Raw genomic sequence first — 23,058 nt, 5'->3', positions numbered from 1 at the left:
AGCACCGCCTTCCGCCCAGGGCTGATCCTGGAGTCCCACATCAGGCTCCCTGCATGTGCCTCTGCCTGTGTCTCTGCCTCTCTCTCTCTCTCTCTCTCTCTGTCTCTCATGAATAAATAAATAAAATCTTAAAAAACACACACACACACAACAACAACAAAAAAAAACAAATGGTAAACTTCCAGTTATAAAATAAGTCCTGGGGATGTAAGGTACAGCACGGGGACTACATTAGTAACATTATATTGTATATTTGAGCCATTGCTAGGAAAGTAGATCTTAAACGTTGCTAACAGAGTACATCTTAAACGTTCTCATCACAAGAAAAAAAAAAAGTGTAGTTATGTGAGTTGGTAGATGTTAACCAGACTTCTTGAGGTGACCATCCCGATTTATATAAATCCTATATATAATCATACACATGGCCACGTCACACCCATGAAACACGTAATGCTTTATGTCAATTCTATCCCCAAAGCAAAAACAAAGTCGGCCACCGACTGGGCCCGCCCTCCGGGTCAGGTCAGCCTCCCCCCGGAGCGTGCACAGCAAAGCCCAGGGCGGGCGCAGGGCTCAGGCAGCAGCATCCCGGGGGCCAGGCGGTCCCGCCTTAGGGGCCAGCGCCCCGCCCCGCAGGAAGCCCCGCAGGAGGCCCCGCAGGGGGATTTGGCTGGTGCGCAGCCACACCGACAAGGTGGGCTCCAGCCCGTCCGAGGGCCCGGCAGGGAGCCCAACACCCCTGGGGGCCTGGCGGCTTCCCGACCCTAACGCTCTGGGAGGAGCGACGCCAGAGCCCAGGCTTCAGTGCCCGCGGCCGTCGGCTGACCCGGCCCTTCTCCCGGGGCGGAGGATGGGACGGAAGGCAAATTCTCCCGTCGCCTTCCTCTCCTAATCTGCAGCCCTGAAGAAAGTTGGGAGCAAGGCCTCACGAGCGTCTCGGGGGCCGCGACTGCGCAGGCTCCGCCCGCCGGGGGCGACTGGGGGGCTTGGGGGCCCAGGGTGGGGACGCGCGGCGCTGCAGCCTCCGTCCTCGGCCCGGGGGGCTGGGCCCGGGGATGCCTGCGGGGCGCCCCGGGCACTCGCAGCGAGGAGTCCGCCAGTGGGCGGCGTACGGGCCAGGCGCCCCCCCGCAGGGCGTCTCGCGGCGGTCCCGGCCCCCTGCCCCCGGCACCCCGGTGCCCCCCGGTGTCCCCGCTGCCCCCGCGCCCCCGGCCCCGTCCAGCGCCGCCGCCGCGCCGTCTCCGGGCCGGGCACGCTCCGCTCTCGGCCCCGCGCCCCCCGCCCCGCCCGCGTCGGCCGCGCTCGGCTGAGATGGGGGCCCGGGACCCCGTGCCCCCCGGGCGTGCCCAGTACCGATGCCCTGGATGAAGACGAAGCCCGTGACCATGAACACCGGGTGCCAGTTGAACTCGAGCGCGGTCCCGTCCCAGCCGAGCCCCTCCCGGTAGTGCAGGACCCAGACGAGGCTGAAGACGACGGCCAGGAAGCCGACGAGCAGCGCCGACACCAGCAGCCCCAGGAAGCCCCTGTAGCCGTCCATGGCCTCAGCGCCCCATGCCCCGCGCGGCGGCCGCTCGCACTCTGCGGGGCCGACCTAGGGCTCCGGCCCGGGGGCGGGCCTCGGCCGCCGACTCCGGAGCGACCCCGCCCGGGGGAGGGGCCTCCTCGCCAGACGACCAGCCGGTCCGAGTCCGCCTGGAGGATTCCATGCCCACCGCTTGTTTTTATTCATTTTTTATTTAAGTTTATTTATTCATGACAGAGAGAGAGAGAGAGAGAGGCAGAGACACAGGCAGAGGGCAAAGCAAGCTCCATGCAGGGAGCCCGAGGCGGGACTCGATCCAGGGTCTCCAGGATCACCCTGGGCTGAAGGCGGCGCCAAACCGCCGAGCCACCCGGGGATCCCCCACCGCCTGCTTTGAGCCCTGCCCTGTTCTCTTACCGTTTGGGGGCAGCCCAAGGCAGCGGTGCTCGCGCGAAGTTCTGAGAAAACAGGAGGGGGTCGTGTGATGATTTTGATTAACGAAGCCTCCTGAGCCGCAGCCCTGAGGATTTGGCTGTCCGCAGGCGGCGCCAGGAATGTGCCGAGGAGGCTCTGCCTCGCAAGGAAACTACTTGTAGTTTGAGCTGTAGGGAGGGAAGACACATAGGTCCTGGGCCCTGGACTTGCCTAGACAGCGTGACAAATAATGGCTCTTAAAAATGCCCACCTACACAGACTACTTTGGACCAAAGCCCCACTTTAGTGAAGCTTCACTCTTTACCCTCTTGCCAGCATTACTGTTACCTTCTCCACTAGGCTGTTGTCTGCTGCTGTTAAAGAAAAGGTGGGGGCAGCCCGGGTGGCTCCTCGGTTTAGCGCCGCCTGAAGCCCAGGGCCTGATCCTGGAGACCCAAGATCGAGTCCCACGTGGTGCTCCCTGCATGGAGCCTGCTTCTCCCTCTGCCTGTGTCTCTGCCTCTCTCTCTCTCTGTCTCTGTCTCTCATGAATAAATAAATAAAAAATTTTTAAAAAGGTGGCTCTGGCTGTTAGGGCGTCTAGAATGCATTTGGGAACATGCACTCATCTCCAAGGACTGGTTTACCATATTGTCTTGTTGCCATTTTAAAAGACCTTCGGATGTGCAGGTGGTGTATGCAAGTGATTTTTCAACAGAAACGACCAGTTTCAAGCCAAAGAAGTAGGAGTGTCAAGTCCTGAGAGTAGGGCAGGATTAAGGGTTATGAGTAGGAAGCTGCAGACTTCACCTATGTCATTATTTTTCCCTTGGTGAAGAAAGAAAGAGAGAGGGAATAAACAAATGGAAAGGAAGGACCCCTCCCTGCAGGACAAGGCTTTCTATAGTCTGGCCCCGCCTAACCCTCCTCCCCTCTCATCCCTTCACACCCTGACTGGCCCTGATGTCCATGGCTGTAAACTTCTCACCCAGCTCCTGACCACTCTACCCACACCCTTGCCTCTAAATTTTCCTGACCAGGTCTCCACCAAGACAACTTCTCTGAATCTGCCCTTGCCTCTAAATATTTTATGCTTCTACTCACCCACCTCCCCATCCAATGCCTCTCCGCATCATTTATGAAGTTGTGATATAATCAATCACCTGTTCTCGTGGCTGTCTCCACTCTCCACGCTGCCCCCTTGAGAGTATTAACTGTCTAATTTATCATTTTATTCTTCCTTGGGATATAGTAGTTACTCAGTAAATGAATCCTACCAAGTGTGTAAGGGTCCTGGCAAGAAATAGCTGGTGCATTCCAACTGGCCAATTTAATAATGAACAGGAACTATTTACAAAGTTGTGGGCAGGGTGTAGGAAACCACAAGGGTTTTGCAGAGCCCAGGCCTAAAAAGAGAAGCAGGTTACTGGAATCCAGAGAGGCAGCTGTGCAAGGAGGGCAGTCTCAATGAAGTTCTGGCCTTGAGTTGAGGGACCCAGCCCTCCTGTAGCGACCTCACAGGGAGGAAGAATGAGAGGAAGAATCTCCGGGATTCCAGATTTCATTTAACAAAACGTCTCAGGAGAATGAAAACATGGCCGAATGGTACGGATAGTGTTGAATTATCTTGAAGCTACAAGCTAAACTGAGAGGATTTCAGCTTTAAAGTTGTTCTTGTCAAGGGATCCCTGGGTGGCGCAGTGGTTTGGCGCCTGCCTTTGGCGCAGGGCGCGATCCTGGAGACCTGGGATCCGATCCCACATCGGGCTCCCAGTGCATGGAGCCTGCTTCTCCCTCTGCCTATGTCTCTGCTCCCTCTCTCCCTCTCTCTCTCTCTCTCTCTCTCTCTCTCTCTGTGATGACCATCATAAATAAATAAAAATTAAAAAAAAAAAGAAGTTGTTCTTGTCAAAAGTTCAGAAAGAACAAAAAACCAATGAATTATGGAAGTAGTGATTAATAAAAGTTTATTTACTGGGCACACAGCAAAAAGACAGTTTGCCAACTAGGAGCATTCAAATCAAAACAGAATGAGTTTCAGGGGCACAGGTATATTGTTATAAAGCAGCTTATGTAGTGAGACAGCAGTGACTTTATTTTTTTACAGTGATTGGTTTTAATATTAGAATTTTCATAAAAGATAGGAAATTGATCAGTGGTTATCTTGTGTCAATCTTGGGAAACAGCTGAAGTTTTGGTTATGATTTCCAGAGGCATAAGCAAGAAATGACCTTTGTCAAATTAGTCTTACAAAATGAGCTAAATTAAACTTTGCTTGTATGACTAAACTGGCTTTGTCTGCTCAGGCAATTTTCAAGCCCAGTCTCCATTTGTTTCTCAACATCCTTTAAGGACCTGACTGTGATAAAACTTGCCACTTGAAAGAGGAACTTTTTTTTAATTTATTTAAGATTTTATGTATTTATTCATGAGAGAGACAGAGAGAGAGGCAGAGACACAGGCAGAGGGAGAAGCAGGATCCTTGCAGGGACCCGGATCATGCCCTGAGCTGAAGGCAGACACTCAACTCCTGAGCCACTCAGTTATCCCAAAAGAGGAACATTTTAAAATAAATATTGTGGCTTAATATTAACAACTTTTTAAAACAAGAGTTGTTCAATACTAGAAGTTTCCCTTAGGAGATGTTAAACAATTTGCCACTAAAGTCAAACTAGATAATCTATTAGCAATGCTATCAAAACCGATTCCTGATGTGTGTGGGAAAAGATGAGGGGTGGAGGTGGGGCAATGAACAGCACAGGATAGCCTTCCTAAAAACCTGTGATGCTTCAAGCCTGTACATGTTGACATAGATTTTGTTTTGTTTTGTTTTGTTTTGTTTTGTCCCTGACAGACATGGAATGCAGAGTAAGGAGATAGGATATGAAGGGATAGGGAAAGAAAATCCAAACCCCATCCATCCTGAGATTAGAAACCACGTGTCCTATATGCCATTTATCTATCGAACTTCCATAAGGTAATGTTGCATTTCTTTTGGTGCATACAGTCCAGCATTCTAATGTAAAGTACAGTAAGTTGTGCACAGAGGTTTGGTTTGTAGGATAAGTGCGCCATTATTTAAATTTTCAAATACTGACTGTGTGTTGGTTACTCTATTTACCTCTCCATTCTCCATCCTTCTTTGCCTTGCCTTCTGCCCTGGCAGACTCCTTGCCCACTGGCTTCCAATTGGCTTTGGCCAATGCAATGAAGAAGGAGATTAGAGGGTAGGAAGAAAGAGAGGTCAACCTATTTCTCTCTCAGTGCCCCCTTCCCAGGCCATGGTTTTTGCAGTGGTTGCATTTCTTTGCCACAACAATATTTGAGTGACCCCTCTTCCATGGCTGTAATTCTTCCAGGGTCAAGTAACACCATACCCACTTGCTTATACAGGCCTGCATGTAGTGCTGAGTGCCACCTTGCTTTGCTAGTCCCCTGTCTTCACCACTCCTTGTTGGTTTTCTTAAGTCTCCCTGGACCTCTGTAAGCACTCCCTTCATACACTGTCTTCAATTAAGCCTTCGTGAAAATTAGCTGTTTCCTGCAGGAACCTGACAGACAAGTGAAAAAATCATCTCACCTAATACTACTGTTCTCCTTGCCCCACCTAATTATCTATGCCTTCTTGGGACATATTATGAAAGGAGAAATAACATGAAACAAGAAAAAAACCACTAGCAAGAGGAATGAGCTCACATCTTGTTCTTCCTTCTACTAGACAAGAGATTTGGGATCAGAAAGCTGTCTCAGTGACTCACAGCTGACAGCATGACCCATGATGTAACCAAGCTCAGGCAGTGGTCAAAGGCTCCGTAGCAAAATAAAGCAAGGATTATGACTTTGAAAAAACAAAAACCCATGTTGATGAGAGGAATATACTTCCCCATGTGAGGCTAGACTATGTTGTCTTTGTGGAAAAAAAAAAGACACAAACAAATATTTGCTTTGCTGAGATGTTTCTCCTCTAAGGGAACTGATGAGGAAATTAGCTCCAGCTCTGGCTGTGGGGAGATTGGCTGTGGAATCAGCCTCTACTACCTCTCAAGAGGCTCTTAGAGTTTAACTGCCCCAAGAGGGCAGAGCTGGAGTAAGGACAGATTTCATTTCAGGAACCCCAGTTTGGGAAGAGGTAGAAAGTAACTCTCTTCCTGAGGGAGCCGAATGGTACACCAGCCTGGAAAGCAGACACAAGAAGAGGAAGATACCTGGGGAGAACAGAGGAAGTGAGGAAATCACTCTAAGAGGTACCCAGGCAAAAGGCCTAATTCAGTAAGGTCCTTTTCCCCATGGATGCCTGGGAGGGTTGGGAGGGGGATTGGTCAAATCAAGGCATTACTTTTGTTTGCCCACTCTATCCTGCTCTGTGAGATCTAACTGACCCTTCATTTAATTTTTAAAATTGCTTCCATCATCATCCCAGGAGAGTTTGGGAGTTTGGTGAGGCAAGAAGTACATGGGAAAGGGATTAGTAACTCTTCCTAATCATCTTGCTTTCTCCTAATCATCTGGCAAAATAAAATTACAAGAACCCTATTCTGGCCCTATCTCCTCAGTCCAGACATTAGTAGGTAGAGCCTAGTCTAGGCAGAGTCTGGCCTTTGTCCAGGAAAGAGGGAAATAGGGTTCAATTCTTTTTTTTTTTTTTTCTTTAAAGATTTCATTTATTTATTCACAAAAGACAGAGAGAGAGAGAGAGAGAGAGAGGCAGAGAGAGAAGCAGGCTCCCTGCGGGAAGCCCAATGTGGGACTCGGTCCTGAGACCCTAGGATCATGCCCTGGGCCGAAGGCAGGAGCTCAGTCACTGAGCCACCCAGGGATCCCAGGATTCAATTCTTTGATTCCCCAAATATCATCAACCACCTTTACTCCATAGGTTAGCAGGAAATAATCAGCTGAAGAAGAAAAGAATGGGTCTTGGTCATACCTAGGTTCAATTTACTCTATAGCCCTCCTCCCCACGCAAGCTTATAAACCCCAGACCAAAAAAATACAAACTTCAAGGTGAGGATTTGGTCTACTTTATTTGCTGCTGCTCTTTTAGGGTTTGTGTCTAAAAATGTGCTGAGACTTGTTGTGGATGAGTGCATTCAACAAACAGACATGAAAAGGACTGCCATGAAGGAAGAAGTTACTTTTTTATATTCATGGCTCCCTAGGAAGAGAAAGCCCTGGAAGTACTAAATGCCTGAAAAGCCATGCAGGGCCATACAGGAAAGCACCAAAACAAGATGAGCAGGTGGAAAGGGGAACAGCAGCCTGGAGCCTTTACTGTGGTTTTGGGGGGAAGGAATGGGAGAGGCAAGGTAAGCAAGTAGAACAAACTTATGTTTGGATACTTTGAATAATTTCTGTGGGTGGTGGTTTATAGGGGAGATTCCCAGTTGTCTTGGACCTGGCCCTATAGTGATAAGGGCAAGGGATAGATACCCAGAAAATACTAGAATTTTATAAAAGAGCTGGGTAGGGAGATGGACTACATATCAACTACAAGTGGTTGATCTACACATTGGAGGTATGCTGGCAGGCAAATTGTTTTCTCTAGGAATTAGTTAAGAAGAAATACAATCTAGGACAATTATTGACAGAGGAAAGGCATTTAAGAACACATTTGTGGACTACCTGACTAGAGGATTAGATTGGAGAGCCTAAGATCAAATCAGAGAATTAGTAAGGGAAGGAAAGTTCTAGAACACTTCCATATCAACCTGATTTAAAAAAAAAAAGATTTTATTTATTCATGTGAGAGAGAGAGAGAAAGAGAGAGAGAGAGAGGCAGAGACACAGGCAGAGGGAGAAGCAGGTTCCCTGCAGGGAGCCCGATGTGGGACTCAATCCTGGGACTCCAGGATCATAGCCTGAGCCAAAGGCAGACACTCAACCGCTGAGCCACCCAGGCATCCCTCAACCTGATTTTATAAGTACATGGGACTACATGGGACATCAAAATATGTGAAAAACTGGGTTATATTATTATTAATGAGTAGCCAAACATCATTTTACCTTTGGAGAACTTTATGGGATGCTTCCTTGTTTGCCTTCAAAATAATAGGAGTTAAGTTATGCAATATTTTTAAGAGAATTCATAGACAGGAGGTATCAGAAATATATTTATAGAATTTTGGCCCATGGATCTCAATATTTTATTGAAGTTTGAAGGAATCATGGAATCACTGAAGTTCAGGAATCACTGAACTCTGAAAGTAGAGCACAGAGGCTCTCTTCCTTGATCAAATATTAGGCTAAATAAATTTTGTCAGCAATCAGCTTAAACTGACCTGGATTTCAGGAAGAGATTATAATTTCTGTTAGAAGTTCTTTTTTTTTTTTTAATAAAAAAAGATTTATTCATCCATTTGAGAAAGAGAGAAGGAGAGTGAGTGTGCGAGAATGGGTGGTGGTGGGCAGGAAGGAGGGCAGAGGGAGAGAGAGAAAAAATCCAAGCAGGCTCTCTGCTGACTGTGGAGCTGGATTCAGGGCTCAGCTGGAGGAGCTCTTGATCCCACAACCCTGAGATCATGACCGGAGCCGAAACCAAAAGTCAGACGCTCAACCCACTGAGCCACCCAAGCACCCCTGTTAGAAATTCTTTTAAAAGAGAAAGCAGGGTAGCCTGGGTGGCCCAGCAGTTTAGCGCCTGCCTTCGGCCCAGGGTGTGATCCTGGCGTCCCGGGATCGAGTCCCACATTGGGCTCCCTGCATGGAGCCTGCTTCTACTTCCCCCTATGTCTCTGCCTCTTTCTCTCTGTGTCTCTCATGAATAAATAAATAAAATCTTAAAAAAATAAAATAAAGAAAAAGAAAATATAAGTTCAAATTTTATTTTTGTTCCAAAATAATTTTGGTTGGCCTCTGTCATTTAAATGTTGCCTCTAAGACTAGATCCTTGAGATCTCAGTCAACAGGAAGCAGTTTGGAATGAGGAAGTATTCATTGCTCTGGGGCTTCAATCTGCTACTACTTGCTATATAATTAGATAATTTACAGGGGTCCAACACTGGGCTGCAGTTTGCTAATCTGTGACAGGATGGCTTGGAACTAGGTCAGGGTCTGTGGATAGGATCTGGATGGGTGGGGGCGGGGGGATGCAAACCCCACTAGTATTTGTAGCGACTATGACTCTGTCACCAATAGAATTCACTGTTTTTATGTCTCATTAAGAGTTGTTATAGACATCTCAATATATCATGTATGCTCAGCATTTTTTAAAGTGACAGTAGTTATTAGACCTGCAGCAGATCTTATTAATGCATCAACAAAGCACTCTACTATTATTATTATCATTACCCCTTTTTATTTTATTTTTTAAAGATTTTATTTAGCCTAAGATCAAGTCAGAGAATTAGCAAGGGAAGGAATGTTCTAGAACACTTCCATATCAACCTTCTTTTTAAAAAATTCTATTTATTCATGAGAGACAGAGAGACAGAGATAGAGAATGGCAGAGACACAGGCAGGAGGAGAAGCAGGCTCCATGCAGGGAGCCTGATGCGGGACTCTTATCTGGGGACCCCGGATCTAAAGGCAGGCGCTCAACCACTGAACCAGCCAGGGGTCCCTTGATAACTCCTTTTTAAATGTAATTGGTTTTCTTTGTAATCCTATTTTTAAATATTTTATGCATTTGAAAACAGTATTCGAAGGAGAGGTCCATAGGTTTTATTTAGCCTGCCACAGGAGTCCATGGCACACAAAAAGTTGAGAACCCCTGAGTTAAATGATCTCTGAATCTTATTTTTGCTTTTTTTACCCAGAAATCCGGGGGAAGGCTAAATCCAACTTACATCTTACAAAGTATAGTCACCATCCTACTGTGATAGGATTGTAAAAAAGAACACTTGAAGAACTTGATACAGCTCTTGGAAAGCCAACCTAGAAAAACTTTGCATCCTCTTAATCCAGAGCTATTGTTAAATGCTGAGCTGTCCTGAGTGCCATACTTGTCAATAATAAAAGCCTGTCCTTTAATTGTTTAGTATTTATTTACTGATGGTCTGGCAGATGTGTTCTTTAAGCTTTGCCAGGCCAGGCAAGAGTGTCACACAGAACTTTTTGTCATGGGTATCCTGTTGCCCCCTCTTTCTATACTTTTCTCCTCTTTTCTTGGCTATTCCTCTACCTAGCACCCACATTTTGTACAAGAACTCCCAACACTCAGATTTTCCTATCACCATCAAGGTCCCCAGGTGGAGACCTAACCTTCCTTCATCCTCTATCAATATGGAGTGATCATATTCCATATGGATCGCGCTGTGTATGGATGATTGATGGTCATACTAAAACCATGAGAATTACTAATGCTTCTTGACAATTTAGTATGCCCCAGGCAGAGTTCTATGAACTCTCCATGTATGAAATAATTTGATTCTTACAAAAATCCCATTTTATAGATAGGGAAACTGAGCCGCACAGAAGGTAGTCAACTTACCCAAGTTCCCACAGCAAGGAGGTAGTGGAATTGAGATTCAAACTCAAGTGTTTGGCTCCATTTCTGCACTTGTAGATACTGTGCTAAACTCCCATCATTTATTTATTTTTAAAGATTTTATTTACTTCCCCCATGAGATACACACACACACACACACACACACACACACACACACACACACAGAGGCAGAGACACAGGCTGTGGGAGAGGCAGGCTCTATGCAGGGAGCCTGACATGGGACTCGATCCTGGAACCCCAGGCTCACGCCCTAGGCTGAAGGGGGCGCTAAACCGCTGAGCAACCTGGCCTGCCCCTATCATTTATTTAATAAATTCCCTGTTTTTTGGATTGACATTTCTGTTGCTTACAGTTTTTCACTTCTAGAAAATTGCCTTCATGAATGTCTTTATACATAAATAACTTCTGGTTGTTTCTTTAAAGCAAATTCCTAAAAGTGAAACTACTAGGCTAAAATTTTTTAACCAAATTGCTTAATTATTCTACAAAAGATTATAGCAATTTGACCAGAACTGTATGATCATGTGGCTTCACATCATTGCCAATAAATATCATTGTTCTGTATTTTTAAATGTTTAGGGAACATCTGGGTGGCTCAGAGAGAGTCGGCTAAGCATCTCTTGATTTCAGCTCAGGTCATGATCTCAGGGTCGTGAGATCGAGCCCTGTGTGGGGCTCTGTCCTGGGCATGGAGCCTGCTTGGGATTCTCTCTCCTTATCCCCCTCCCCTTCCCCCCAAAAAAGTTTGCCAATCTGATGGACATCACATACTATCTCATTATAATTTGCACTATACAATGTAGCATTTCTCATTTATTAATTGCTCATTTGTATTTCTTCTTTTGTGATTACTTCCCTCCCCTTTGACCCTTTACATACAATTTTGCTTAGCGGCAGCTGGGTGGTTCAGTTGGTCAGGCCCCCAAGTCTTGGTTTTGGTCTGGGTCATGATCTCAGATTTGTATGATCCAGCCTTGCGGCAGACTCTGCACTCAGCAAGGACTTTGCTTTTCTGTCTCTCTCTGCTCCTCTCCCTGCTTGTGCATTCTCTCTCTAAATAATAAACAAATAAATAAATAAATCTTTAAAATAAATACATAAAATTTTGTGTAATTTTTACTTCCCAATAAATTCTTTTTTCTTTTAAAGATTTTTATTGGGATCCCTGGGTGGCTCAGCGGTTTGGCGCCTGCCTTTGGCCCAGGGCGTGATCTTGGAGTCCTGGGATCGAGTCCCACGTCGGGTTCCCTGCATGGAGCCTGCTTCTCCCTCTGCCTGTGTCTCTGCCCCCCCACCATGTCTATCATAAATAAATAAATCTTTAAAAAAAATTGTGCTGAGAAAAAGGAGTCCTTTAGTTGCAAATCAGATTCCTTGCTTAATATGCAATGTGCTTACCCTAAGCTATGCTGGAAACCAAGAAATAATATTCTAGCTTCTCACAGGTTTGCATTCTGTTACGTTTACACTGATCAAAATCTGGGATACTTAAGTAGATTAAGATTTCAAAATCAAGCCTCTGCAGAAGAAGAGACAGATGATTTTTTTTTTTTTAAGATTTTATTTATTTACTCATGAGAGACACAGAGAGAGAGGCAGAGACACAGGCAGAGGGAGAAGCAGGCTCCATTTAGGGAGCCCGATACGGGACTTGATCCCGGGACTCCAGGATCACACCCTGAGCCAAAGGCAGGTGCCAAATCCCTGAGCCACCCAGGGATCCCCGAGACAGATGATTTTTAAAAAAAAATCACTCTGGGGACACCTAGGTGGCTCAGTAGATTAAGCGTCCAACTCTTGGTTTTGGCTCAGGTCATGATTTCTGTGTCCTGGGATCAAGTCCCACCTCAGGCTCTGTGCTCAGTGCACAGTCTGCTTGAGATTCTCTCTCCCTCTCCCTCTGCCCCTCCTGCTCATCCTCTCATGTGCACTCTGTCTCTCTAAAAAAATAATAATAAATATTTTTTACAAATAAATAAAAATTCACTGTCTTCCTGGGTAGTTGCTTAACATATATTAAAGAAAAGGACTTTACCCGAATATTAGTTTTATGAAAAAGAAAGTGATTAAACAGACATAAACCTAAATAGCTTGCCACTTTCAAAAACTATTTTTGCTCTACTAGAGTAAGGCAAGAGCAATTCTTGCATATGGGAAGAAGAGGGAGTCAGTGTTCTAGGTCCTTGCTACTCGAAGTGTGGTCCATGGACCAGTTTGTTAGAAATGCAGGACCTCAGGCTCCACTGCAGTCCTACTAAATCAGAGTTTGCCTTTTAATAAACTTGTAGGGGATGATTATCCACACATTATAGTTTAAGAAGCTCCACCTCAAGGAGCCTAGCACCTGACAATCACAACTGAACCATAGCCTGGCCAGCTGTGACCCTTTCAGATGCTTAGCTAGTGCCAGGGACAGAGATCTGTAATTTTCCAAGGCTCCATATCTCAAATCAGTAAGCTTTTTTGAAGGTTCTAAAGAATGTATCCTGTAGGGTCTCCTTTAAGATGCCTGACCCTAGTTCTCATAAATGCTGTAACTTTTTTAAAAAAATTGACTCATATTGGGAAATAGGATGAGATTTGAGGCTCTTAAATGATATTATGATCAGAGAACTCAGTAAAACTTCAAGGTTCTTGATGGAACTATATGCCCAGTTCAATGACCAGCACATGGAAGGTAAAGTGGCATTTTACAATGAGCTGATTTTGGCCCCCTAGTTCAGAGTAGTAATCTGATACTCTAAGCTAGATCATGTGGAAGTGTCCTTTCTCCCAAATTATCCAAAGCATGGTTTGAGCTCCATTTTTCCACATTCATTCATTTAAAACGACTTCTCTCTGTAGAAAGATGAGACAGACAAAAGACAGAGAAACAAAGCGAGGGAGAGAAAGGCCAGGCACTGTGCTAGGTGCTGAGAACATAATTGAGAGCAAAAATTGACAAGGTCTCTATCCTCATGGAACGCTCAGTCCCCTCCAAATACTAAACCTGAGTCCTGCACCTGTAATCATTTCAGATATGAGGAAAAGTAGACCCAGCACCTACTTCTAGCAACAGTGGGGGTTGGGGCGGGGAAGCAGGAATGGAGCCACAGGGTGAGAGAGAATGTGGAAGGAAGGTATTAGGGGAAGACCATTCACTCAAGAACTGACCTTTTACTGAGCTCTAACTTCTTTGAACTTTCTGTCCCTAGAAAACTCAACCCAATCACTGTCCAAGTTTCTGACTAACCAGTCCGAAATCCTCTTCCAGGAGATGCAATAAGAGTAGATGGAGAATGAGGAAGAAAGCAAAGGAGATATCCTTGTCCTAGAATATAAAGAGATTGCTATTTTGTGTGCTCTGTAAAAGACTAAGCCATTTCTTATACAGAAGAAATTAGTTCTCTGTATTGAGAATCTATCATGTGCCAGGCATTCTTCTAGACTCTTGGAACATATTGGTGAACAAAACAAAGACCAGAGCTCTCTTTACGTTTCTATCCTAGTGTTCTGCAAATGATTCACAACAGCCATGTTTCAGTTTCAAAACGGATAGAAAACTTTTTTTATTATTATTATTAATTATTATTATTATTAAAACCTAATAGAAACAGAAGAGGAAAGGAATCTACACATAGATTAAGGTATGCAATAAATGAGAATAAGGCAAATTTACATCAAATTGGGTACTTACAGGGGGTACCTGGGTAACTTCAGTGGTTGAGCATCTGCCTTTGGCTCAGGTAGTGATCCTGTGGTTCTGGGATCGAGTCCTGCATCAGGCTCCCTGAGGGAGCCTGTTTCTTCCTCTGCCTATGTCTCTACCTCTCCCTCTGTGTCTCTCATGAATAAAATAAAATATTTTAAAAAAATTGGGTACTTCCAACATCCAACCTCATTAGCTGGGGAAGCCCTGCTGAAACAGCCAGGCTGGAGTCCCGATTGAGAGGCCTGGATGGAGCCTCAGATGAGACTTCCAACTGACCATACTACTAAGGGCCATAGCTGTGGGGCAAATAATATGGTTTGAAATGAAACATTTGGAGGTAGCCCAGGTGGCTCAGTGGTTTAGTCCCGCCTTCAGCCCAGCGTGATCCTGGAGACCTGGGATCGAGTCCCACATCAGGCTCCCTGCATGGGGCCTGCTTCTCCCTCTGCCTGTGTCTCTGCCTTTCTCTCTGTGTCTCTCATTAATAGATAAATAAAACCTTAAAAAAAAAAAGAAACATCTGTTTGCCTACACGCTGTTTGGAGGGAGAGCAAGGTTGTGTGTGTGTGTGTGTGTATTCTGAGGGAGAGCAAGTTTATTAGCATCCCTTTCCCCCCACCCTCCAAGCATACAGGTCTGGCAATCTTGGGCAGTTGGTCGGTTCAACCTGGAGGCCACTGGAGCTGTCGGCCCCCAAGTATGTGAATGTGCAGATGATACATATACTGTGTGCCCATCTTTCCATCATTGATCACAAGTCAGTATCCATCTCCCAGACTCTCAGCCTTTGCTGTCTTCTTGGTCACAAGGAGAAGGTGTCCTAGAAGCTGCTGGTCTCCTTCCATGTTATCATGTTTCTATATTTTTCAAGGAACCTGGGCTAAAAGACAGTGTCTGCTTCCCCTTCTGGATTCCATTCAGGGGCAGGGAGGGCGGGCAGCCCAGCCTGGAGCAAGCAAGAGGGGATGTGAGACAAGATTTGTAGCTTTTGGTGTCCATAACAGAATGGCCAGTTCTGACCTGGAGGCCAGATAGTATGTTTTTTTAAAGATTTTATTTATTTGAGAGAAAGTGGAGAAGAGAGGGAGCGTGCGCAAGCCGGGGGTAGGGGTGGGCAGAGGGAGGAGAGAGAGAAAATCTCAAGCAAATTCCTCACTGGACAGGGAGCCGAAGCAGAGGTTCTATCCCAGGGCTCTGGTATCATGACCTGAACCGAAGGCAGACACTCAACTGACTGAGACACCAGGTGCCCTCAGATATTTTAAACAATTAGGCTCCTAAAGTATTCACACAGCATGAGTCTTACAAACAATACTCTTAGTCTGCCTGTGTACGTGCAGGTCCAGGTGGTCCAGGTGGTTGGTTATGCTGAACAAATCACAAAAACGTCTATCCATACAGAGCACCTAGCAAATGGGGATGGAGGGAATGCAGGCTTCGCCTGAAGAGAATGTTAAGTTCATCTTCAAATTCCTGCCAAATACCTGGAAAGGAGGTTAGTCTCTCAGGATGGAACCCAGGGTTGGAGTTGTAAGGCAGTCCCAAGCAGTCAATGACATAGTCAAAGACATTATGTTGGAGTTCAGCTGCCATGCAGCGGGTCACAAGATAGCATTCTCCATATGGACGCAGACTAAAGGCTAGAGAGTGAACTCTGGGCCAGTTCCCTAGTCAGTTATGCTCATACTTTTGGCTCAGGCTCTCTGACAGGACACAATATGGGATAAGGTGTGTGAATCCAGATGATAAGATGGTTAGGATCACTATCATAGAAACCTGGGTTAATTTTTTCTTCTTGTTTCCTGTATTTTAATTTTTTTAAAAAGATTTTATTCATTTATTCATGAGAGACACAGAAAGAGAGACAGAGACACAGGCAGAAAGAGAAGCAGGATCCATGCAAGGAGCCCGATGTGGGACCCGGGAATCTGGGATCACGCTCTGAGCCAAAGGCAGATGCTCAACCGCTGAGGCACCTACGCGTCCCTGTATTTTTAATTTTTAAAATAGCCCAAATAATATTTATTTTGGAAAAAAAACTGGGAAATAAAGATAACTAATAAACAAAACATTCACCTATAATCCCATCTTCCATAACTACTAGCATCATTTTGTCATGTATCTTACCTTTCCAGATATTTTCTTTTTTTTTTTTAAAGATTTTATTTATTTATTCATGATAGTCACAGAGAGAGAGAGAGAGGCAGAGACACAGGCAGAGGGAGAAGCAGGCTCCATGCAGGGAGCCCGACGTGGGATTCGATCCCGAGTCTCCAGGATCACGCCCTGGGCCAAAGGCAGACGCCAAACCGCTGCGCCACCCAGGGATCCCCTTTTCCAGATATTTTCTGATGTGTGTCTGGGGATATAATAATATGTACATATTCTCAAAATAGGGACGCCTGGGTGGCTTAGTGGTTTGGTGCCTGCCTTTGGCCCAGGGTGTGATCCTGGAGTCCTAGGATGGAGTCCCACATTGGGCTCCCTGCATGGAGCCTGCTTCTCCCTCTGCCTGTGTCTCTGCCTCTCTCTCTCTCTCTGTGTCTCTCATGAATAAATAAGTAAAATCTTCTTAAAAAATTAAAAAATAGGGATCCCTGGGTGGCGCAGCGGTTTGGCGCCTGCCTTTGGCCCAGGGCGCGATCCTGGAGACCCGGGATCGAATCCCACGTTGGACTCCCGGTGCATGGAGCCTGCTTCTCCCTCTGCCTATGTCTCTGCCTCTCTCTCTCTCTCTCTCTCTCTCTCTCTGTGACTATCATAAATAAATAAATAAAAAATTTAAAAAAATTAAAAAATAAATTCTCTATTACTTGAGCAAATGTACACTAGATGAGTACAATGAGTATATATAATCAAGATACAATTTTATTTGGTATCCTTCAGAAGTTAACTTTAAAATTTATTCTGAGAGAATTTGCATAACTCACCCATGTTAAACAGGAAGGCCTTTTATGGAAATGTACAATGATCTGGAAGTCCAGCTTTACTTCTGTGGTTCAGCATAGGCATTGAAACTGAGAAGAATATACTCATATATTCTGACCTTAAATAGTTTTTCAAAATCAAATTTAGAACTTTATATTGATTCTAGTGGTATGATTTGGGGGATAAGGATATTTGTTGGTGTGAGCCTTTCAAGTGCTGATTCTTTGTAAGCACTAGAATAACTTATGTGCCCTTTATTACCAAAATCCAACTCCAAAGAATAAGAGGTTATTTTCCTTGGATGGTCTCCATCACTAGCCATCTACTGTGCATCAAAAGTGAAACTTAGAATAATTCTGCTATTCTGCTGGAAGCCAACTGACAAAGAAAGTCTGTGTATTTGAACTGCTTTCATCTGTTGGGTAAGCCACAATCTCTCTGTGCTTCACTTTTCACCTATGACTAAGTAGGGGAATAAATCTAGGAATTCTTTAGAAATCTTTAGAATTCTTCCAATTCTAAAACCATTTGATATTTAAAAAATGGCATTTACCTATGGCCCAAATGTTTAAAATGTCAGAGTTTTCCAAGGGCAAGTGCTAAAGAGTACATGCATTGTAAAATTAACAACCTGGATTAACTGTCAGCTTTTCTAACCATAGTATTAAGGCTATATACTTATATTCTGAAGGCGAATTGTCAAATCCTTGTGCAGTTTAATAAAATAGAATTATGGCTCAAGTATAGAAAGTATAAAAATATATTCTATTGGTCAAATAAATATGTTACTGTGTCTCCAAAGATGTCAAAAGCCTTGAAAGTAACGTGTGAATTTATTTTGAAGATATTTTGCATTAGATATCCTGGTGTCCTAAACTGGAAAACCTGGATGATAAGAAAATCCTTTCTTTGGTTGCTTCCAAAGGAATTTTTAAAAAAGATTTATTTATTTATTTGAGAGAGAGAGAGAGAGAGAGTGCGAGTGGGGGTGGGGGGGAGTGGGGGAGTGGGGAGGAGCAGAGAGAAAGGAAGGAGAGAGGCAGACGCCTGGCTGAGTGCAGAGCCATGACTTAGGGCTCCACCTTATGACCCTGAGATCACGCACAACCTTAGTCAAAATCAAGTCAGACACTTAACTGACTAAGCCATCCAGGTTCCCAAAGGAATTTACTATTATTATAATCTTAAAACCAGATACAGAGTTCAGTTCAATTAGCAAAGTACTAAGTTAATGATTAGTGTTTATATTCTTAAGGTTTAGTTATATTTAAGTTTATGGGTGTGGAAGAAGCTGGGCTAATTTCCTACCATGAAAATATCATTAGAAGGTGCAATTAACTTTAAGTGCAAAAGAAATAAGATAAGAAAATCTGTTGCCCATTTTACCTGGATACTTTCAAGTCCATGATATCTTATCTATTCTAGGACTTCAGACTTACACACTAATTTAATTTCAGATAAATGATGCACAACTTCATTGACTGGATTAAAAGTTCAGCAGAAGCAAATCTACATAAGCTTGGTTCTTGGTAGGAAACGAAAGAAAAGATATTCTTCCATATGTAAAGAATAACATTTGGGACACTTGAGACTTGCTCTATGGTGCAGCATTTGATCAGTTTTGCTTAATAGTCCATGAGTACCTTGAAAGTTCTTTTTCTCCAACTCCCATAAAATCTTTTTAATGAGTTCAATGAAATATTGAAATTGCAACACTACATATATACTTTGTCAAAAGGCATTTTGGTATGTTTCTCTAAAATTGCATCAAGCAAATAACCTATGTATATTTTAGTATTTTGTAAGCAATGTTCTTTTGAATAGAAACACAGCAGTAAAGTGATAAGACCTTGTAAACTATCTGATTCTTAAGAATTAACTGGAAAAACCAACAGGAAAAAGGGCAAAGACTAGAAACATAATAGTTCACAGAAAAGGAAATAAAAATTTCTCTTAGGTGTATAATATTCAATCTCAGCCAAAGTAAAAAAATGCAAATCAAAATTATGAAATATCATTTTCACCTATTAGAAAGACAAATATCAAAAGTTTTATAATGCATTTGGTGAGAATATAGGCATGCCTCTACATTTCTGGTGGGAATATAAATTGATATAACTTGTATGGGGTGTGTTGCAATAATTCTATCTCTAGGAATTTATAATATAGAAATACTCATAGATGTGTGAACCATCCAGGCGTCCCCAAAACAATACCATTTATAACAGCATCAAAGCATATCAAATACCTAGCAATAAAAAAAACATGTGTGATGCCTCAATACAGAAAACCTAAAAACATTTTTAGAGAAATTGAAAATGACATAAATAAATGGAAGGATGTACTAGGTCAATGTATTAGAAGATTCAAAATAAGTAAAGATGTCATTTCTAAGTTTATCTATGGTCAATTTAATTTCAATCACAATTGCAGTGAATTAATTTTTGTGGAATTGACAAATAGATTCAAGAGTGTAAGGCACAGAATATGTCAAGGGTAAAGAGTAACCATGACATTCCTGAGAAAGAAAAATGTGTGAGGACATTCTCTACTGGATATTAAGATATATTATAAATCTACAGTAACCAATACAGTGTGATATTGGCCAAACTAATGACAAATAGACCAATGGAACAGAATAGAGTCCATATATAGACATGTAATTTATGACAAAGGTCTCAATACAAATGTGGAATTTATGGTGCTGAATTGATTGGATTTTTTTACAAAAAGGGAGAAAAGAGAGTTAGTTCCCATCTCACAAAAACAAAAATCAATTCCAGGTGGACTGTGGCTCTGAATGTAAAAAATAGGCATAAGAAGGAGAAAGCCCAGAGATAGATCCAAAAAGAGGGTGAGAGAGAAATCACTTTTCATTTTCAAATATTTTTAATTTTGTCACTGCAATAGAGCTGTGGTACCCTGTTACGGCATATCTAAGGGACACTGAGACGTGGTGGCCCATAGTAACTGGTTCTTTGAAGAGATCTACACTCCATTTTTAAAATGCAGATCCAAATCTGGCAAAGACACTGTAAAAAACCATTTCAAATTAAGTTCCATCTATGATAAAGAACATGGGGACAAGAAGCTCCACTGAACTGTGAATCCTAGGTTTATTATTCTCAGTCATACCCTGATACAATCCAATCCCAAATGGGTCATTTCCAACTGCTTCCAACACCTTGGGTCCCTACTGCATTAAGGATATATCTCCATTCCTCATGAGTCTGGACTGTTCTGCTAAAAAACAAAACAAAAACAAACAAAACACCCCAACTCTTTGCAAATCCTTCTCCCTCCTGATAAATCTGTTGATTCTCCTCGAATCACCAATATATTTTTCAAAACTTCGAAGATGAGTACATGTCCAAGGTACTCATGAATGACATTATTAGAATGAGTGTCAGTGACTATGTACTTCTGAACTCATCTAAATATAGAATTTCTGATTCATCAGAATTTTAGATTAACATCAGCAGACACAAAAAGTCTTATTTCATTAATCTGTATACTACTACTGTAATTATAGTATTCATTAACAACAACATTTTATTACTAGCTACACTTCCTTGTATAACATACATTTCTTGTAGCTGGTGTCAGTAGTTATTAAAACACATCTTGTTTTATTCCAATGTCACTAAAAGCAACCCTAACAATGCTGCTCTTGAGCACCTGTGTGGTTGGGTGGTTGAGCGTCTGCCTTTGGCTCAGGTTATGGTCCCAGGTTCTGAGATGGAGTCCTGCATCAGGTTCCCCGCAGGGAGCCTGCTTCTCTCTCTGCCTATGTCTCTGCCTCTTCCTCTGTGTTTCTCATGAATAAATAAATAAAATCTTTAAAACAAGACAAACAATGCTGCTCTTTGTAGATAGAGCACCTAATGAATTTAGTGATCAAACTCAAGAGATAGGCATAGAGGTTGCTGTGTCAAAATGTTTTAGGAGTTATCAGCAGGCCTGTCCTTGAAATGACTAAAAAATATTCTTAGATACTTCTGTGTAGTCTATTGAGTTCAAAATGGGCATGAGGTATTTATCATAGTACATTGTTAAAATTCTAAGATTCTGAGACAGAAAAAGTTAATTGCTCAAAAAGCCAAGTAAGTTTATAGCATAGTCACTACTTTTGCTAACAATATTTATGAAATAATAGGTATTAATTTCACTCTATCATGGAATGTGTGAATTCGCTCATTATAGGAATATGTGAAAACCACATCCACTTGAATTTAGGGGAAACATTAATAATTATGGAGGAGATAATCCCTGTTAGTAGCAATGGACTGGTATGTTGGCAGTATCTTTCTCTCACATGTCCTCTTAGGAATAGATGAAATCTTATTCCTCCAGCTCTAAGTGAGCCAGCAGCTGGTGCTTGTTTCTCTCACCAAATCCTACTGGGAATGGGCTCCCAGCCAACATCCCTCATACCCTTCATCCTCACTTTTCCCAGGGCAGCCCCAAGCCTTGCAGTTGTGAATAAGCTTGGAATCAAACTATCACTTCTTTTCCTGCATAAGAGGAATAAGGAGTAAGAAAATAAGTAATGTTAACATTAAATTTCATTCATTTCAGGATTATAGATTGAAATAATCAACTTAAGGGATCCCTGGGTGGCGCAGTGGTTTAGCGCCTGCCTTTGGCCCAGGGCATGATCCTGGAGACCCAGGATCGAATCCCACGTCGGGCTCCCGGTGCATGGAGCCTGCTTCTCCCTCTGCCTATGTCTCTGCCTCTCTCTCTCTCTCTCTATCATAAATAAATAAAAAAAAATTATAAAAAAAAATGAAATAATCAACTTAAATGTAAAAGCTAACCAAAAACTCTTAGAAGAAAACATAAGAGTACATTTTTATGACCTTAGATCTAGGCAATTGTTTCTTAGATATAACATCAAGAGCACAAGCAACAAAAGAAAACATAGATTAAAAATTTGACTTCAGAGACACCTGGGTGGCTCAGCGGTTGAGCGTCTACCTTTGGCTCAGGGCGTGATCCCAGGATTCGGGATCGAGTCCCACATCGGGTTCCTTGCATGGGGCCTGCTTCTCCCTCTGCCTGTGTCTCTGTCTCTCTCTCATTGTCTCTCATGAATAAATAAATAAAATCTTTAAAAAAAATTGACTTCATAAAAAAATTTTTTAAAAAGATTTTATTTATTTATTTATTCATGAGAGAGAGAGAAAGGCAGAGACACAGGCAGAGGGAGAAGCAGACTCCTTGTGGGGAGCCCAATGTAGGACTCAATCCCAGGACCCCAGGATCACAACCTGAGCCAAAGGTAGACACTCGACCACTGAGCCACCCAGGTGCCCCAACTTCATCAAAATTAAAAACTGTGCTTCATAGGACACCATTAGGAAAGAGAAAAGACAACCCATTGAATGAGAAAAAATATTTGCAAATCACATTATCTGATAAGGGATTTGTATCTGGAATATTTTAAGAAATATATAAATATATAAAGAACTCATAACTCAACAATAAAAAGATAATCTCATTAAAAATGGATAAAGGGGGGCAGCCTGGGTGGTTCAGCAGTTTAGCGCTGCCTTCAGCCTGGGACGTGATCCTGGAGACCCAGGATGGAGTCCCATGTCGGGTTCCTTGTGTGGAGTCTACTTCTCCCTCTGCCTGTGTCTCTGCCTCTCTCTGTCTCTCATGATAAAATCTTTTAAAAAAATGGATAAAGGATTTGAGTAAATATCTCTCCAAAGAAAATATACAAATGGCCAATAAGTACATGAAAAAATGCTCAACATCATTAATCATGAAGGAAATATAAATCATAATTATAATGAAATACCACCTTATACCCACTAGCATTGTTGTAATAAACAGAAAATAACAAGTGTTGACAAGGATGTGGAGTGGAGGAATTGGACCTCACATACACTGCTGTTGGGAATACACAATGGTACAGCTGCTCTAACAAATAGTTTGGCAGTTCTTCAAAAAGTTAGACATAGAGCTACAATGTGATCCACTAATTCGACTCCTAGGTATTTATCAGGAAAATTGAAATCATGTATCTATATAAAAATGTGTATACAA

General features: G+C 43.1%; 2 protein-coding genes across 3 annotated transcripts in view; both read right to left on the bottom strand.

Moving 5' to 3' along the window:
• Window positions 1-1,630, bottom strand: part of LOC112668086 (plasma membrane ascorbate-dependent reductase CYBRD1) — a 30,690-nt gene extending 29,060 nt beyond the window's left edge. The window contains exon 1 of the mRNA XM_025460164.3: window positions 1,354-1,630. Within this exon, the coding sequence (XP_025315949.1) occupies window positions 1,354-1,540 (187 nt within the window). The 5' untranslated portion in view covers window positions 1,541-1,630. The remainder of the gene's footprint in view (window positions 1-1,353) is intronic.
• A 2,259-nt stretch (window positions 1,631-3,889) lies between these two features.
• DCAF17 (DDB1 and CUL4 associated factor 17) overlaps window positions 3,890-23,058 on the bottom strand; it is a 61,881-nt gene continuing 42,712 nt past the window's right edge. For both annotated transcript variants that reach the window (XM_049106086.1, XM_025460145.3), the window contains exon 15: window positions 3,890-11,435. In XM_049106086.1, coding sequence (XP_048962043.1) covers window positions 11,375-11,435 — 61 coding nt within the window. In that variant the 3' untranslated portion in view covers window positions 3,890-11,374. The remainder of the gene's footprint in view (window positions 11,436-23,058) is intronic.

This window comes from Canis lupus, chromosome 36 (genome assembly GCF_003254725.2).
Source record: "Canis lupus dingo isolate Sandy chromosome 36, ASM325472v2, whole genome shotgun sequence".
In the NCBI taxonomy this organism is placed as follows: domain Eukaryota; kingdom Metazoa; phylum Chordata; class Mammalia; order Carnivora; family Canidae; genus Canis; species Canis lupus.
This window is presented reverse-complemented; position numbering and strand designations above follow the sequence as displayed.